General features: G+C 40.8%; 1 protein-coding gene across 11 annotated transcripts in view; it reads left to right on the forward strand.

Moving 5' to 3' along the window:
* SNX14 (sorting nexin 14) overlaps positions 1–1191 on the forward strand; it is a 62658-nt gene extending 61467 nt beyond the window's left edge. For all 11 annotated transcript variants that reach the window (XM_075597880.1, XM_075597881.1, XM_075597882.1 and 8 more), the window contains 2 exons: positions 363–419; positions 794–1191. In XM_075597880.1, the coding sequence (XP_075453995.1) occupies positions 363–419; positions 794–826 (90 nt within the window). In that variant the 3' untranslated portion in view covers positions 827–1191. The remainder of the gene's footprint in view (positions 1–362; positions 420–793) is intronic.
* Positions 1192–19983: the final 18792 nt, after the last annotated feature.

The following is a 19983-nucleotide window of genomic DNA, read 5'->3' on the forward strand; positions in this document are numbered from 1 at the left end:
TAGAAAAAACATTTTAGAGTATTTAAACGAGTATTGTTAAGTGATGTTTTCAAATGTGAACTCTAAATCCATTAAAAAAAAAACACACACACTACATTTGCCTTTTTCCTGTGCTTGTCCCAGACATTATCTTGGAGTAACTTCCACTAACATATAAAGAACTCCCTCCCTGAGTGCACGTCAACATATAGACCTATATGGTGCATGAAGACCTTACAGCCGAATTCAAGCAGAAGACTGCTTGGTTAATCTGGCGCACAATGTTTTCATTTAATAGAGATTAGTTTGTAATTTTTAATGCTTTTTTTTGTGGAGAAGCTTCGATTAAATGCATTAACTTGTAACATTTCATTTTGTTTCAGCTCTCTTACATTCTTCTGGATATTGTCATACAGGAAATATTCCCAGAACTAAATAAGGTAGTATACATTGTCTATGCTTAATGAATCAGATGATACAACGCTATCTTACGGCTTCTAATGTGTCACAAATGTAGCAACAATATTGGGTGCATTTTTCTGCTGGAGAGAACAGTAAACCTACATTACTAAATCGGTTTCCTGCATTATTTAATCATAATATTGTCCTTTCTACAGTAGAGATGTTTGTCACAACATTTTCTCTGTATAGTTTGCTTTCTTTTTTTAAATTATTGAAGTTCATACTTGAATTTTTATTAAGGAATTATTAGTGTTGTATAATAATAATAATAATAATAATAATAATAATGTATTGCTATTTTTATGGCGACTTAACCATGGCATTGCTTTTGTGATTTTTGTACTTGTCACAGAAAGAGGCTTTGTCTGCATCATCCTGGATTTGAAAGTCGAGAATGTGAACTCATCTGGAAAATTTGTATTGATACCTCGGCAAGAGCTTCCAAAGCCTGCATTTCTATCAAAGAAATTATTACCAACTGGACCTTTGTGCTTCAGCCATTACCAACACTATCCTCATTGAAAGAAAGAAGATTACTGGGAACAGAAATATAATACTTTTTGCTGTCTGTCAAAGAGTAATAAAATAAAACAAAACACACCTCTTAGTTATTTTACCATGTTGGGACATGCACTTATTCCTTTCAGTGTGATATTCTGTGTCACCAAGTGTACATATTCTGTAAATATTTCTGCTGTGAAAATCAGATTTACTTCTGAAAAAAGAAAAATAAACTTGTAATCAACAAGGCGTACCTTTGCCCTCTTTCTTACTGTTTATTTACCAATTTAACAAGCATGCCTGTGTGCAGACACAGAAGTAAATAAATGACAAAACATGGGAAATGCAGTCCTTAGAGGTTTTACACAGGTGCTGTATAGTCAGCTCCCACTAAATAGCTGAGAATAGGAAATACTCTTTGCTTCACCAGCAGGGCTGAGTTTCCACCGCAACGAAATGTTAGTGACGCAACCCAACACGTTGAATGATATAACTCCCAGATCACCCAATGATTAGTCTATAGAAAAAGTTAAAACGTAAGGAATATGACAGCCCCCAGCACACTAAAGGGAGATGTGACTGTTGGGAAACCAGGGAAAGCACATGTGGTGCTTTAAATGCAATGCTGGCAGATGTCTAACCTGTCAATTCATTGATAAAAAAAAGATTAAAAAAGTATTCTCAAAGTATGGGTTGGAAATTTAAGATTAAGGACTTGATTTAGCTGCAATACGACATGTAGTGAACATACTAGCGTTCCCCTGTGGCAAACAATATGTGGGACAAACTGGGAAGCCGAAAAATAACTCTTCTTTGAACAGAAGAGAAACATCTGGAGAAGGAGTGGCTCAGTGAGTAAAGACACTGAGGGCACTGAGTTTGCAGCAGGGGAACCTGGTGCCTCAGGCACCAAAAACATAGATTGTAAGCTCCACGGGGCAGGGACCTGTGCCTGCAAAATGTCTCTGAGAAGCGCTACATAAAACTAGCAGCGCTATACAAGAACATGCTATTATTATTTATTATCTACAATGGCTTTATGAAACATGATGCTTCAAGACACTTGAAAATCATAACTTACCCACCAGGGCTGAAATATGCATAGAAGTGATAAAGAGAAGAAAGAGGTGGGGACACATTTAAGAGACTGAGGCAGAGAGCTTCTGGATCTACACACTGAAAACTCCCAACATGGTCTCAATTTAGACTTGGGCCTGACTGCATTTCTCTAAATACAACCATATTCTTCAATAGAATTATAAAATCTCCTACTATATGCTTTTTACTACTCCATATTTTTTATATTTTTATGTTAATTTATGTTTTCCTGCAACGTTTTACTTTCTAACAAATCTACGTAAGTACCAGCACTCACTGTCTAATAGCTAAATGATGAAAACAGTTGTAATGCAGAATAAACATTTAATAAAAAAATGAACCAGAAATAAATCAAATGTGTTTGCAGAAACCAGTATCACAAATGGGCATGTCACAAAGTGAGGGGTGGGGGGGGGGAAAGAAGGAAAAGGGGAAAAAACATGAAACACAAGGAATATACACAAAAAAAACGGAGAACGGAAAGTATGCTAGGGGGGCGACGTTTCGAGGGACTACCTCTTCATCTGGCCCATTCCCCCTGGTCCAAAAGGACCGAGAGTACTTCCCTAAGCCTCCCTTCCCCTATACCTGGTCAAATCAGACACCCCTGAAAATAGCTAGTAAACATATAGTGTAAGCTAAATACAGCTAAACAGCTAATAGCAGGGCAGCAAGAATCCACTAATGGTACAGTTAAAGCTGAACACAGCTTGCAAGAAAGCAGCTTGCAAATGAGCACCAAGAGTCCACACAGTCAGTGAAAGGTTAATGAGAAAAATAAATGAAGTGGTCAAACCCTCAGTGGCTCTGCTCCTTCAGCTGCTCGTGTGGAGTTTTACTTTCTACATTTTTCCAAATAATAAACATTGCTTTACACTTGTAATCAGTATTTCATTTTATAATATTACTGTTTGTTTTTAACTTGTGAGTTTCTATATGAGTGTTCATAATATTATTATTCACATGTAGCAGGGTCATACCTGACTACTATTCTGCCCAATGGGCTGGCACTAAACCCTGGTACTATCAGGTTGCCAGTAGTCATCATGGTATTTTCCCCCTCACCTTTGATACTGCATTTGAGTGACAGCAGGGGGTGGTACATCCTTTTGTAGCTGGGACAACGGAGTGCCCACTTCCTGGCTGTATTTAAGGGCAGGACCGCCCTAAAGTGGAGGTTGTTCCTTCCCTCTGAGGAAGGCAGGGAGCCTGAGATTGGGGCTTTCCGATGTGCTTTTCCCTCTGGGGAGAGCGAGTGTGGACCATACCTCCACCTCCACTAGGGAGGTGGGGAAGAGCTAGAGCAGCTGTGGGTGCCCTTGGCCTGTAGTGGAGGTCCAGAGACCATCATCCAGTGAATATGGACTGACCTGTATACGGCAGAAGACTGCTTTGTAACTGTTACTGCAGAGTGTAGTAATAAACCCGTTTCTGTTTCCAATATACCTCATGCCTGGTGCGTGACCTTACTGGGGGAGAGGTAATAAGTTCTACTGTGGAAGATCACCTTCAGTTCCTGGAGTCCACGGCAGATGGAGGCGCTGCACTGCTAAGTAGATACTGCTGCGACACACTTTATTCGAGCAAATACCCAGTATGTACCCTGCAGATACCTGGAATGCGCCGCTCCTCACCTCTGACAAGCCCCGTTGCGTTTGCCTTCCCAGCCATGGTTCATGCCTGGCTGATGGGCGGCTGATCTGTTAAATGATAATGATTAGGATTTAATAGGCTGCAATGCTTCGCGTGTCTACCAGATGGCATAAATTCATGAATTGCAATGCAGTATATATATATATATACTGTGCAGTATTGCAGCCAGCGGGAATAAAATGCTTCAATCCCTGCCTGGAAAATAACGCAATGCACTCGGGCAGAAAACAGTCACAAACCTCAATACACCCGAGTATACCCGAATTCGTGGGACTAGCCGAGCTCGAATAAAGTGTGTCGCCAGTGTATGTGGGATATGAACCTCAGAAGCCTGTTCCTGTGTCCCCACTAACATCGGCGGACGACTCGGCCCTCCTGTTGCCAGCAGATATGCACCATACACCCTGTAATGGCCCCTATCCGCGATTGGGTGGGGAAACACTGTTACACACATTCCTGGAATGTGCACTTTTGTTTTTATGTTTCGATGCAGGATGTGCTTAATTCTTTAAGGAGCAGTCACTTTTTCCTGGATTCTTTCACTTTTTTTGTTAATACTACTCCATTCTTGGGCTATTTCTATTTATTACACTAGTTTGTCACATTTCAATATTTTTTTTTCTGTTGTCACATTTGATCACTTTTTTGATTATTTTTCACCATCACATTCACAGCTGAGATTTAATAATACAGCTTTTAGATTGGCACTGATTATCTGTTTTTCTTATATATATTTATAACTATTGCCATTTTCCTAGTACTTGTTCATGCCACATTGTTTTGTTTTTTTAATCACTCATGGCATGTAGTTCCATTGATCAATTAACTAATCAGATGGGTACTTAATTGCCAATTAGGTGCATTTCTAAACCCTGTCATGAGGTCCAAATCACTACCTCTTATGAAGTGACATATAATTCGTGAAACGCGTTAGGTGCTGTGCAGGCCAAGCTTCCACCCAGAGAGCGACGCCTTTGCTGATGTCAATGAACTGCAACTTGGGACACCAAAGTGGAAGCAGCAACTGATAGTGGATGGAACAACCCCCCTTCCAATACATACAGTACAATAATGGGCAAAATGCCTATTATCCAGATCTGGATAATAGCGCATTTGCCCATTTAAAAATAAAACAGCCAGCCTGAATATATAAATTAAAGTTGGACTTACCCCTGCCAGGATGAAGGCTGGCCTCGTCTTCCTCCGCGGGCTGATACATTACAATACAAAACAAACTACGGGTCACTAACCCCTAAATCACCTTAGCGCTTAGAAACCAATCAATTATGTTCCACTTTTGTTCTCTATTGGGTCACATAGATAAGTTCATCTTTAGCTTAATTGATCCAAGTCTCAAATCAGTTCATGGACATACAGCTGATGTCCTGAAAGATCAATTAGTTCTCTGTTTGACTATTCGCTTTGGAAGGCCAATACATTTTTTTGGCTCCATAGACCCCCACTAATAGATATAACTTTTAGTAATATATGTGGATACATTAGATGGTTGTTCATTTTGATCCTAATGTCCCCTTACACACAGCATTCTCAGTTGAATGTAGATAGTATAGTTATGGTAAGATGTGACCCTCAAAATAAAGAGTCTTAGTAGATTCACTAGATGAATTTAGGGTGATATAATTAGTGTTGGGTTTAGATACAGCCTATATTAATACTTTTGAATATAAGGAATTGTTTTATTAATGTCATATCTATTTTATTCTTACTTTACATATTTAAATGTATTTATTAAAAAATGTTTATTGATGAATTGCTAAATGTTTGATATACGTAAGGTATTTCACTTTTTAGAATATCGTTTTGATATGGAGTATGTTGCAGTAACTTGATTGTCTATCATGACTAGAGATGGTACATTTCAATAAGATACGACTATCGGTAGCCAATTTGTAGCTAACATATGGACTTTATTCTGATTGGATTGACTATCAAATTAGGGTATGAAAGGGTTAGTAATATTAGAAAAAAAATTACCCCTGAAGAAGCCATTCAGAGAAATTCATAGGGAGAGAGCAAGTCGGACCGCACCTGATGGATTTGTGAGTAAGACACCAATCCAGGTCTCAAGACATTCCATCTGGGTCCTCGACGACATCAGAGAGAGATGTGCGGAGGGGGTCAGCATCTAGGGAACATCGTTACTACCTCCAGCAAATCACTACAAGGCTTACCTTTTTTATTATTGATGTTGGTGCAATACCACTTTTTAAGGAAATCTACTATAGAAAATGCACACTGTTTACTTCTATTTCTTCCTGAGAGGTGAACCTTTTGGTCATTTGAAGACTAGATAGAATTGCTGAATTCGTTCCAGAATTCTATGCCTTTGATGGGAGACGCTTGACACGCTTGCTAAAATAAATTATTATATAAGTGCTATACTTGCCACGTGGAGGAGGTTGACGCACTGGAAACAAATGACGCTATGTTTCTTTATTTTTTCTTTTCTTGAAACTTTGCGCCTAGGAACTTTTGCTAAATAACTTTTGCACTTCAACTTGTGGGGTTGGATTCCTGAAGGCAGCATTCATGAGGGAAAGTTTAGTATATTTTACAAATATTAATATGTGAGTTAAAACTTGTTTGTACTGCACTGGATATATATATATATATATATATATATATATATATATATATATATATATATATATATATATATATATGTACGTTCTTTCTTTTTTTCCACAAATATATACACATGCCCCTGATGAAGTCACATGATTGTGATGAAACGCGTTGGGACATTGGTGGCTGGTGTGACGTCATCACGCAGAGGAGTAACGGGAAGCAATGTAGAGGTTGGGGTATGCTTTGCAGAGAACCTAGCTGATTTCCAAACAGACTGCACGTTTAAGGTTACAGGTACCGCTTCACATAGTGAGGACATCCAACCGCTGGTAGAAGCAGACACTTAGGGTGACAAGGTCCCCATGTTACAGGCTACAGGATCCCAGTCCTCACACTCCCATGGTGAAGACGTCTCCAGCACTGAGTAATAACTCTTCGTGCTTTTACCTTTTTACTCTCTTGTAAGTGTAGGTCATATCGATTGTCTATTCTTTTTTTGTAATAAATACTCTATATTTTCATATTTATGCTATGGAGCTTGTGCTTTTTGTCTACACGTATGTATGCATGTATGTATGTATATATATTTTATCAAGTTTTTTTGTTGGTTTTGTTTAAGAATCAGACAATTGTTTAATGGTAGCCAATGAAGGTTTTCATTTAACATCTTCACATGACACACATTTTTTCATTTTAAGATGAACTGCATCTTGAGAAGCTAGATACAATAGTAAGATATTTACATTTGTTTTTGTCTCATATGAGACCACCCCTTTGCAAAAGTGAAAAACATGCAACATTTGAAAGACACGTGAAACCTCTAGAAAGGTAAAATACTAAACATGTTGGCCTTCATGGCGTCCATATTCAGAATTTCATGTATTACCGTTTGAGATTATTTTAATTCTCCTCAAAAAGTCTTAATAGGAAAAACAAACAACTGAATTTACAGCTTAGCAAACTATTGACATCTTAAAATCAAATGTAGTGAAATAGGACAGAACACAATTGCCTATATTTACGATAGATGCTTAATTAGATATGGAATCCATATACTGTATACTTATAAGACTGCTTTGCTGCCTCAGGACCTGGACGACTTGCCATCATTTATTTTACACAACCATTAATTATGCCTTGTATCAGACGGTTCAAGGAGTGTGAGACCATACGTCCATGAGCTGAAGCTGAAGCAAAAGTGGGTAATATAGCGAAACAATGATCCCAAACATACAAGCAGATCTACAAAAGAATAGCTGCAGAAGAAGATATTCCACGTTTTAGAATGGCCTAGTCAAAGTCCAGACCTAAACCCCATCAAAATGTTGTGGCAGGACCTGAAGCGAGCTGTCCATGAAAGGAAGCCCTCACATGTCAAAGTTTAAGCAGTTCTGTAAGGAGCAATGAGCCAAAACGCCTAAAAGCCGATGTGAGAAACTGATCAGCAGTTTAAGGAAACGCTTAGTTGAAGTCATTGCTGCTCAAGGGGGTTCCACCATGTACTGAATCTAATTGTTCACATACTTTTTCACTCATGGATATTGAATGTAGAATAATTTGTAGATAAATAAAAGGTTGAAAGAGTCATGTTTTTGTGACATTTGTTTGATCATTTTAGTTTTCAAATATGTGAAAATCCTAAGGCGTTCGCAAACCTTTTCTTGCCACTATACTGTTTATACATTTACTCATTTTCCCTCCCCCTTATGACTTAGATTGTAAATTCCAGTTTCAATAAATGTTTTGCAGCCTGTTGCTATAATTTCTGCATTGCATCAGCATTACCATGCATTTTGATCTGTCTGCATGATTCTCTTATATATATATATATATATATATATATATATATATATATATATATATATATATATATATATATATATATATATATATATATATAAATAAATAAATGAGAGAGAGAGATATAAAAAGCACTCCGTAATAAGTCACTGGTGTGGGTGCAGATCCTATAATGAAGAATAAGCAATATGATACCGTTTGGAAACAAAATCAGCAGGCAGCACTCCAGAATTGAACAAACAAGTGTATTGAAAAAATAAACACAAAACCTATTTTTTCCAATACACTTGTTTGTTCAATTCTGGAGTGCTGCCTGCTGATTTCGTTACCAAACGGTATCGTATTGCACATATATATATATATATATATATTTTTTTTAAATAATATATACACAGTATGTGTGTTTGTACCATTGTCCTTTAGTTTCCAAGACATATAATACATGTTTTTGTGACTGGTGGTTAGGGCCTGGATATTTTTTCCCTAAACTGTTCCTGTCTGTTGCATATTTCAGTTTACTAAATTTGGACATGCAGAGCTATGCCAACCAGCTATGCGAGCATCCTTCCAAAGCAGAGTTCTGTTAGTCGACAATAACAAATTCGCAGAGCAGAAAGGCTCAATTATATCAATCCTGGATTGCTTAAAATAAGTAGGAAAAGAGCAAGTAAAATCCTACAGGATTTCTGATACATGAACAATGTGGAAAGTACCTGGTTCCCGCATTAACTGATGGTGGGAATGACGACACAGCTCCCTATCACACGAGTGAGTTGTCAAATATGGGAGAGATGCATTTGATTGCCTAATTGGTTTTTTATTACTCAACTAGTTTTGTCACAGACTAGTGAGAGACTTCTGATTCACATTTTTGCACATTAAGTTCTACAGGTGAAATATACAAGCCATAATGACATTTTGGAATTTTTATTTATATCAACACATTTATGGTTTTTTTTACATCTTTTGATATTAAGGTTTTTTTTTTGTTGTTGTGATGTTTGATGTGTATTTAATGATAGCTTGTCTTTAATAAATTGCTAATATTTAGGGTAATCAGATGTCTCAGTTTTTAAGGGACTGTCCCGGTGTCCTGACAACCTGTATAATATCTCAGTTTTGCTGGAAGCAGAGAGAGGAGCAGGGTCTGCGTAGTGCAATTACTCCTCCGGCCCCGAGATGGCGCTGTGCTGCTCACGCAGCTTCTCTTCCCAGCTACAGTGAGCTGTCACTGATACGGTAAGCGAGTGTATTTGTGGGTAAGAGTGTGTGTAAGTTAGGGATGGGTGAACCAGTCCAAATCAGTTTCCCGGATTTTCCTGAGTTTTCAATTGAAAATTCGTTCTGTGGTGTAAAATCCGCTGACAGATTTTTACAGTTTCTATCCATGCAAAGAGAGACAGGGGAGAGAGAAGAGAGGGAGGAGGATAGGAAGGGGGAGAGGGAAGAGCGGAAAAAGATAGGGGGGGGGGTGGGGCAGGGGAGAGGCTGAAGGTGTAACATTGCTGACTGCAAGACAGGATATGGACCCACAGGGCAGAGGTAGGGAGTAATACACCGACCTTGGCCTGCAGGGGTAGTCAGGTACGGTTGTAGGGTTGAGGCAGGCGGCAGGCAAAGGGTAGTCAGGTCCGGTTCCGAGGTCAAGGCAGGTGACAGGCAAAGAGTAGTGAGGTCCGGTTCCGAGGTCATGGTGGGCAGCAGGCAAGGGGTAGTCAGGCTCAGTTCCAAGGTCTAGACAGGCAGCAGGCAAACAAAGGCAAGGCAGAGCTCAGACAGGACAAGGTAACAAGTACTTTGCACGAGCACTGACAGGGAGCAACTGCCTGCTATTTAAGGTCAGAAGCAGCTGCTGGCAATGAGGGCCAGAGAGAGGCTGACTTCCTGTCAGGAAGTGAGGAGCAGGAATTGCCAGGAAGCAAGATGGCCATGGTAGCTACAGTGAGGGTGAGGTCTCTTCCTGTCAGCAGCCTTCTTAGATATCTGGACAGATCCCTTATAGTATCCCACCTCTCTTCAGGGTTTAACTCCAGGGCAACCAGATCCTGGTTTGTCTGGATGTCTTTAGTGGGGGAGGTCAGGATGTATCTGGATGAGTACTCGGGGAAGGTTGAGGTGTACTCTGGGGAACTGGGGCTAGCTGGGGTGTATCTAGGGCAGGTCAGGGAATAACTGTGCGAGCTTGAACTGTAACTGGGACTGGTAGGGCAGGGAATAACTGGGACTGATCAGGCTGTAACTAGGACTGGTGGGGTAGTAACTGGGACTGGTGGGGCAGGGCGGGGAGTGACTGGTCGGGGAGTAACTGGGACTGGTGGGGCTGTGGCATGTCTGTGAGGAGGAGGGGAAGGTGGGAGAGGTGGGCAACTTGGCCTGGGATTTCTGGATGCATTGGAGCATGGTAATGACAGACACGATCTTAGATGGAGGAAAGATGGGAACCTTATCCATAGTGTCTATGTCATCCGTGGACAACTGGCAGGATAGGGCTTCAGCCTTCAAGTGCTTGGATCCTGGATGATAGGAGACCCTGACAGGGTGGACCCCCAAGTTAGTATCTGTCCAGAAGTCCAGTCAATCCGGGGGTTATGAACGTGTAGCCAAGGAAGCCCTAGAAGGACATTGATGATCGGGGAATGGATAATATCCAGCTGAAGAAGCTCGTGAGACAAACCACCAATTGTGACTTTGAGCTGTGTCATCTCTTGCAAAATGACCCCAGATCCCAACGGTCTACTATCAATAGAGGAGATACCCAAGGGCATGTCCTTTCTCAGGAGGGGAATATTGACTCGCTGAGTGAAGGTTTTATCCACGAACATACCGGTGGCTCTAGAATCTACGAAGGCCTTGGTAGTAACCGAATGGTTCTGCCAAGATAAACAGATGGGCTCATCAGGCGACTGGGATATGTGCATATGCCCAGAGACAACTCCCCTGTTTGTGCTGGGCACTGACCGTCTCCCGATTTCTTCGGACAGACCCGTACCATATGGCCTCTCACCACAGTAGAGGCACAATCCCAAGGAGCGACGGTGCTGATTCTCCCATTTAGTGAGATGCATATGCATGGGTTATGCCGATTCTTTGGAGGCTTCATTAGGAGGAACCACAAGAGGTGGGATCAAAGGAACAGACCGGACCCTGTGATAACGGCCCTGCTCCTGACGTCTCTCCCTCATCCGAAGATCGAGGGAAATGCAACGGTGATCAGGCCTTCTAGATCAGTGGGAATGTTCCCGTAAGTTAAGTGATCCTTCAGTTTCTCCTCAATGTCTTGACAGAAAGACGACTTCAGGGCCCCCTCGTTCTTATCGGTCTCCACTGCCAGGTCATAAACTCAATTGTATATTGTCCCATGGTGCGAGAGCCTTGTTTAATCTGCAGAATCGAAGATCGTCCCATGATCGTCCCATCGTCTACATGAAAGCACCGGAGTCATCCAACAAGGGGGAGCCTTTTTCATAAAGGGGGGGATGCCCAGGCTAACGCTTCATCCGTGTGGAAGTAGAAGATGAATGCCACCCGAGAGCGGTGAGTAGAGAAGGATGATGGTTGCGTGTCAAACTGAACCTGGCACTGATTCAGGAATCCTCTGCAAGCTGATGGAAGGCCTCCATAGCGGCTGGCAGTAGGGATACGTGGTTCCTGTAAGACCACAGGTACTGGTGCAACTTGACCATCAGAAGGCGAGGACGGAGACAGAGCTACCCTGGGAGGGCTGAGGTGACTGCACACGGTATGTAGCATAGAGGAGATTGAGTGCAGTCTTTGATCAATCTTAGCCAACAATTGCCATCCGTACGCTTTCAGATAATGACTCCATCACGGTAAAAAATGTTGACAAAGGGGGTGCTGTCGTTGTTCTTGACAGCGAGTACTACAAAGGAGAAGTGATCAGACAACTTAATGACGTCACCTCATATTCTGAACTCAGGTATGATCCCACAGTTACTTACAATCTTGAGCTCTCAGAGCTCATTGAAGAAGGTATTATACTACAGATACTGTCAAAAAATGAATGCGATTACCTCAATATCACACATCCGGTTACACCTTTATTTCACCATCTACCAAAAATACACAAGTCACTCATTGCACCACCGGGTAGACCTATAGTTTCTAGTATTGGGTCCATAGGTGAGCACTTGTCTATTTATGTTGATCACTACCTCCAACCACTTGTTTGCACTTTACCATCTTTTTTACTTGACACCAAGCACGTATGATCACTTTTTCAAGATTTCTCATGGCAATCAGATTTTCTTTGGGTCACATTAGATGTGGCCTCATTATATACCATCATTTCACATACACATCACTTATTAGCTGTCAGACATTACCTGGAAAACACATCCACATTATTACCAGCACATACCACGTTTTTGTTAGACAGCATTCACTGTCTTCTTCATCACAATTATTTTCAGTTTGATGGACAGTACTATCTCCAAACACGTGGGACCGCGATGGGGACTTGCTTTGCCCTATCCTACACCAACCTGTTCATGGGTTGGTGGGAAATGCCCCACGTGTTTGTAGATAGGAATCCATTTCGTCACAATGTAGTACTATACAAGCGCTACATTGACGACTTCCTCATTGTATGGAGAGGTTCCGTCCAGGATCTCATGCTCTTCTTTGAATATCATAGTAACAATACACTCAATTTACAGTTCACGCTTGAGCTACACATTCATTTTTTTAGATCTCTGTTTATTCATAGATTTGAACAAAACTGTTCAAAGCGATATCTATTGCAAAGACAACTCTCGAAATGCACTGCTATATGCCAAGAGTGGTCATAATAGATCCGTCTTAAAGGGCATACCTAGAGGACAATGTTTGCGACTTCGCAGAAATTGTTCCTCTATAGAGGATTTTAACATTAGATCTAGCGAATTATATGATCGCTTCTTACAAAGAGGCTATAAAAGTAAAGATTTGGATGATGCTTAAGTACTCGCTGTCAAGAAACAGGACTGATCTCATTGCCACAACACATATTGGTATAGATACAAATAGGGGTTTTGGTGACAGCGATCAAGCCTATATGACTACAAATGATCCACCCTATTTCATAACCCAATACAGTGGCCAAGCTACAGCTATATCGGCTAGCATCAGAAAACATTGTTCTATTCTTTCCGTAGATCTGGTTATCCATGATATGGCATTTGGTGATCCCAAAATAGTGTTTTCTAAATTGCAAACTTTGGGTAACCGCATTTCCCCAAGTATGTTTCTAACGAGCAATGCGGTTAGATACAGGGGATTTTTTCCATTGCTTAAAGGTTCACACAAATGTGGACAGTATAACATTTGTCCTTTTCTCCAAAAAACCATGACCTTTCAAAATAAGGATCAAACAAACAAATATATCACCAAGTCATTTATCTCATGCCAGACCAATCATGTTGTATACTTACTTATTTGTGGATGTTTAAAACAATATGTGGGGCTTACCACACGAGCACTCAAAGTGCATATACAGGAACACCTTAGGTTAATTTCTATAAAAGACACTAACCAACCTGTTTCCAAGCATTTTGTTGACTGTCTGTCTGGATCTCTCGGATCATTTAAATGTATTGCATTGGAACATATTCCTGCTCCTACGAGAGGGGGCAACAGAGCTAGGATGCTGCATCAGAGAGAGGCATTCTGGATCTTTACTCTGGGTACATTCCAACCTCATAGACTCAACTCCGAGTGGGATCTGGGATGCTTCCTCTGATGCACCGTCAGGCCAAGTAATATATCATGAGATATCTTGAGTTTTATTGTTGGTAGCAAAATCCTTTTGAATATAGATTCAAATGAACATTATTATATCTATGTCATATGATTACCCTTTTCCATATAAAGGACTTTATTAAATTCATTGTGTTAAATGGGTTTCTTTTTGCCCCTTACAGGGTTAAAGTATACTACATAGGTTTTTGTCATATGATTTTGAACCTGAATTTATATTCAGACATACTATGTTTGACATTTGAGAGATTGTTCAGGATTATATGCATATCTATACAATATACAATGTGTAATTGTTTATTTACATTTCATTTACAGTAACATACAGTATGGAGCATTTAGCTATACTATCGGTTATCATAACCCTGATTATAGGTTATATTTATGTGCTGTATAAGGTTATATTTATGTGCTGACTAGTTTATACCATCTCTCTCTTTTCTGTCAAACATGGATTGTCTATTCTAGCAAAATGTTTCATACATTGTTTGTAACATAAACATTTTAGATTAGTCTAGCTTAATTCTAGCAGCAAGTTACAACTAGCATTATATACAGTCTAAATCAATTCAAGCAAGAACTAAGTTGCTTTTGAAGTAAATAACTACAGACTTTTTTTATAGTCTAATACAATATATAGTATATATCTTTAATTAGATTGAATACTTTAATATATCTTTCTATTTTCTATCATAAAGGTCTTAGTATCTGTGAAATGCACAAGTAATTTTATTCAACTGGTGTGTCAGTATGACCTCAGCATTAATCAGCTGTGTCTGATTTAGGTTTTTCTTTTAATCAGTGAGCACATTTAAATGTGCACTCTTCCTGTTAGTCTCATGCTCCTTGAGAAAGCGCAAACACTTGCGTGAAACGAGTGGGAGGACTATTTTGTCTATTTTTTGTCATTTATCTATGCCCCTATAAAGCCTTTTGTATTTTTCCATATATTGGTACCTATTTTTTTTTTTTACATTTTTCTACTATTCCTGGCCAAGGATTGTCCGTTCTACATTGAGTGCTCTGAATACACTCTACCTGTCTGCTGCTATTTCATTTATTCCGGAAGCACCAACCAGGGGGGAGGAGGAGGCTCCGTGCACTCGGTATACCGCTGATGTGTGGTTTGTGTACTACTGAAGCCAGCGAGACCAGGAGGATTCATAAGGAGGTGACCCTGTACATAGCCCCTTGAGGGTGTCCATGTATGTCTGGTACCGTGAGAGCCGCTTCGGTGTCAAGTAGGAGCCCGGCCGCCGTACCGGCTGTCACTCCAGGATACCCTGCTCCTCTCTGATATATCTTCAAAGCACTATCCCCCCTCCCTCGCCTCTACACGGACTCATTCATTTACTCATTCAAGCAGACGCCCTACCAAAGCGCATGACAGCCGCACTATCTACTTTGATCAATCTTAGCCAGGTGAGTGGTATGGGCTCCCAGGAGCTGGGCATGAGAGGTCACGGTGTTCGCTACCTCTGCAAGGTCCATTGCGTGGCTCATGAAACGTGTAATGTTGCTGACTGCAAGACAGGATACGGACCCGCAGGGCAGAGATAGGGAGTAATACACCGACCTTGGCCTGGGATGCAGGGGTAGTCAGGTACGGTTCCGGATTTGAGACAGGCAGCAAGCAAGGGGTAGTCAGGTTCAGTTCCAAAGTCATGACAGGCAGCAAGCAAACAAAGACAAGGCAGCGCTCAGACAGGACAAGGTAACTTTGCACAAGCATGACAGGGAGCAACTGCCTGCTATTTAAAGGCCGGAAGCAGCTGCTGGCAATGAGGGCCAGAGAGAGGTTGATTTCCTGTCAGGAAGTGAGGAGCAGGAATTGCCAGGAAGCAAGATGGCCACGGTAGCTTCAGTGAGGGTAAGGTCACTTCCTCTCGGCAGCCATCTTAGGTATCTGAACAGATCCCTTATAGAAGGGGAGTGGGAGGGGGAGACAGAGAGGACGAGAGAGGGAGGATAATAGGGGGTGGATGAGGGAGGGGGAGAGGAAGAAAAGACAGGGGGAAGGGATAGGGAGAAGGGAAGCGGGAAGAAGGAAGGGGGAGTGGGAAGGGGGGAGTGGGGAAGGGGGAGTGGGAAGGGGGGAGTGGGGAAGGGGGAGTGGGAAGGGGGGAGTGGGAACGGGGAAGGGGGGAGTGGGAAGGGGGGAGTGGGGAAGGGGGAGTGGGAAGGGGGGAGTGGGAACAGGGAAGGGGGGAGTGGGAAGGGGGGAGTGGGAAGGTTAGAGCTTCGCTTTGTAATGTGTTGCATTCACCTCTGTCAACGATGTGTTTAATGCGACCAATTACAAGGTTACAGTAGGATGTTTTCACCATGTTTGTTTTGGTGGCTAATTGTGACTGCACCATTAAATGTATACATTGATTTTTACAGCTAGAGATCAAGCTCCCGCAATGTGGTGTGTTAATACTATTGGGATATTTAAGGCAAACAGGCATTATCTCTTTAAAACACATTATTTTCTGTTTTATTTATTTGTTAACCCACGTAAATTGGGGGTAATACCACTTGTTCAACAAAGCCATTGACTAGTTCATGCTCTCTCTCTCTCGAGCACCTGAATGAATCCCATGAACCATAACATTCATCTAAGAAGCATTTTATTTAGCAGAAGTAAAGGAGCGCACAGAAACCATTGAATCCGTCACTCAGATTATGTTTGAAGTGAAAGACTTCATATAACACAATCAAATCAGTGTTCCAGCTTTTAATTGCAAAGTTTTCTTTAAGCAATTTATCTCCTGGGTCCTTTGTGTCCGTCTCATTAATATAGTCTATCCAAGTGTTGATAATGGTGCATCAATCATAATAAATCGTAGGAAACATTTTTGGCTTTGTATACAATATGACAACAGTTGGTAATGGAGTTTAATTGAAGTGCCTTAGATCGCTAGCCAAGCATTTCTCCAATACAGTTTTGGTATTTATGGAAATATATACAAAATGAGAAGTATTATCTTATGGGCAGTTTCTCATGTTAGTTTTCACTGTTAGAGCTCTTAATCAAAGTCTTAACCATTCTCAATGAAATAAAAACATACAGAAGAGAAAATTGTGTCCTTTTCTTAATTATACATTATATCAACCTCAAAACGAGAGACACCTGTAAGTACGTCTGCTATTGTTCCTGAAAGGTTTTATCTTGTGACCGCTATGAAATTCCTCCAGAAGTACTGTAGTGCGTGATTGGAGCCTTGTCAAATAGATTTGTCAAATCTGATACATTTAAGTGAATACCTGTCTGACTAGAATGGAGTAGAGGTTTGTATTTATACAAGTTAAAGATATCGCTGAGTGGTGATGCCGTAAATCAGAGATTTATCAAATCATATTTCACAAACTGAAAATATTAATCTGTATCCTGTTCTTAGTGGAATATCTCAATAGTTAATACTTTTGTGTCTGAAATAAAATAGTGTGTGTGTGTGTGTGTGTGTGTGTGTGTGTGTGTGTGTGTGTGTGTGTGTGTGTGTGTGTGTGTGTGTGTGTGTGTGTGTGTGTGTGTGTGTGTGTGTGTGTGTGTGTGTGTGTGTGTGTGTGTGTGTGTGTGTGTGTGTGTGTGTGTGTGTGTGTGTGTGTGTGTGTGTGTGTGTGTGTGTGTGTGTGTGTGTGTGTGTGTGTGTGTGTGTGTGTGTGTGTGTGTGTGTGTGTGTGTGTGTGTGTATATATATATATATAATACTGAGTTAAGTTATGGTGAGTAAAAAAAGTGACAAAAACCCTCCACAGGAAAGCAAATATGCAAATATAACTGTATGCTCATCTGCATGTCTTAGGCAGGTCTGCAACCCCGCCTTTCCCCATTATCACCCAGCATACAGCACTTCCACTGCAGCAAGGGATTCTGGGAAATGACATGCATGTCATTTCCCAGAATCCCTTGCTGCAGTGGAAGTGCTGTATGCTGGGTGATAATGGGGAAAGGCGGGGTTGCAGACCTGCCTTAAGACATGCAGATGAGCATACAGTTATATTTGCATATATATATATATATATATATATATATATATATATATTATATAGCAAATAAAAAAATCACGTGAGCACATTCATATGTCATATATATATATACACCATACACATTTTAAGGTGACACGGTGTGCTCATTTTCATGTCATTTCCCAGAATCCCTTGCTGCAGTGGAAGCACTGTATGCTACGTGATAATGGTGAAAGGCAGGGTTGCAGACCTGTCTAAGACATGTGAATGTGCTCACAAGTGATCTTTTTATTTGCTACTGTACTGTATATAATAATAATAGCATGTTCTTGTATAGCGCTGCTAGTTTTACGTAGCGCTTTACAGAGACATTTTGCAGGCACAGGTCCCTGCCCCGTGGAGTTTACAATCTATGTTTTTGGTGCCTGAGGCACAGGGAGATAAAGTGACTTGCCCAAGGTCACAAGAAGCCGACACCGGGAATTGAACTAGGCTCCCCTGCTAAAAACTCGGTGCCAGTCAATGTCTTTATGCACTGAGCCACTCCTTCTCCCTTTATTACATACATAGATACATATCCTAAATACGCTGCTACCTTATGATCTGTTGCACATGTAGTGTCAAATAATGACCAGTGATATTTGAATATATCAAAGTGATTTGCCAAATGTTTGACATATTTTCTGTACATTTTGCTAAGCTCTCAAAATTTAAAACCAGAGAATGTGCAGAACATGCCACCACATTTATAAAGGGGATGGATAATCTGATGTATGAAGAGAGGCTAGCTAAATTAGATCTGTTTACATTAGAAAGTAGGTTATGAACACAAATGACTATCCGACGCTTCCAGAAATATTAAAGTCCAGAACTTATTAATAGAGTTCAAGGCAATATATGAATTCAGCAAATATAAATATTCAAACCATATAGTAATGTCCTGACAAAAACATCCGTGGTTGTAGGATTCTCCAAATGGCAGTCAGATGGACGTCAGGACATGAAAAGGGGAAAATAACTGAAAAAACATAGTGTGGTACTGTATAAGATGTGCGATTGTGACAGAAAAGGTGAGAACAGGAAGGGGATGGGGAACAGACCACGATTGATACAAACTAACAATAGACACAAAACAAATGGACAAACAGATAAGTGAAATGGTAATAACTAAAAATACAATGACAGTTTATTCTATTCAAATAGACAATACAAATTGAATTGATAAAGTAAAGTAGCGCAGGTCGTCTTCAAGTGGAAAAATTGACATACTACTTACAAGACATAGGACAAATAGGGACATTGAGTACTATCAGTACACTGGTGATGTTCAGAGTGGGCAGGAAGGCTGCTGCTATAGAAATTTATTTATTTTACCAGGAAGTAATACATTGAGAGTTACCTCTCCTTTTCAAGTATGTCCTGGGCACAGAGATGGATCCCTCTGGTCGAAAAATCGCTGCAGTATAGGCTCGCCCATCGGGTGGATATACGTCTGTCTCTGTATCCCAATGAGGAAGGATTAGATTGGGAGACGCCGGCCTCTCCCCTGTCTGTAAAGACATCACAGAGGCGTCCACATGTTCGCCTCTGGGCCTCTGGTACTCTGCTCGTGCGCTGGAAACAACCTTTAACCCAACGCATTTTGTTGACCGGCGTCACTTACGTAGTGCTTTACAGAGACATTTTGCAGGCACTAGTCTCTGCCCCGTGGAGCTTACAATCTATGTTTTGGTCCCTAGGGCACAGGGAGATAAGGTGACTTGTCCAGGCTCCCCTGCTTCAAACTCTGTGCCAGTCAGTGTCTTTACACACTGAGCCGCTCCTTCTCCCATGTAAATGTGCTCCTTTGTAATGATCTACCCACCCTTCCCATGTATTGCAGACCACAAGGACATTGTAGGACATAGATGACAAATTGACTTTTGCAATTGATAGGAGTGGTAATGTTGTATATTTTAGATGTGTAGTTGGAGTTGTGCTACTAAGAGTATACGGACATGCTGTGCTTCTGGAGCACGTGTAGTAACCCTCGTTTGTTTTATTGATGTGAATCTGTCTAGAATTGGACTGTAGTGGGCACCAACTTAAACTGTAGATTTGCCACCTTTTTAAAAATAATTACCGGTTGATCTAGGATTTGACAGAATAGTATCTTTTCTCAAATTAGGCCAGTGTTTGTTAAAGATTTTTCAAATA

This window comes from Ascaphus truei, chromosome 4 (assembly GCF_040206685.1).
Source record: "Ascaphus truei isolate aAscTru1 chromosome 4, aAscTru1.hap1, whole genome shotgun sequence".
Taxonomy (NCBI): Eukaryota; Metazoa; Chordata; class Amphibia; order Anura; family Ascaphidae; genus Ascaphus; species Ascaphus truei.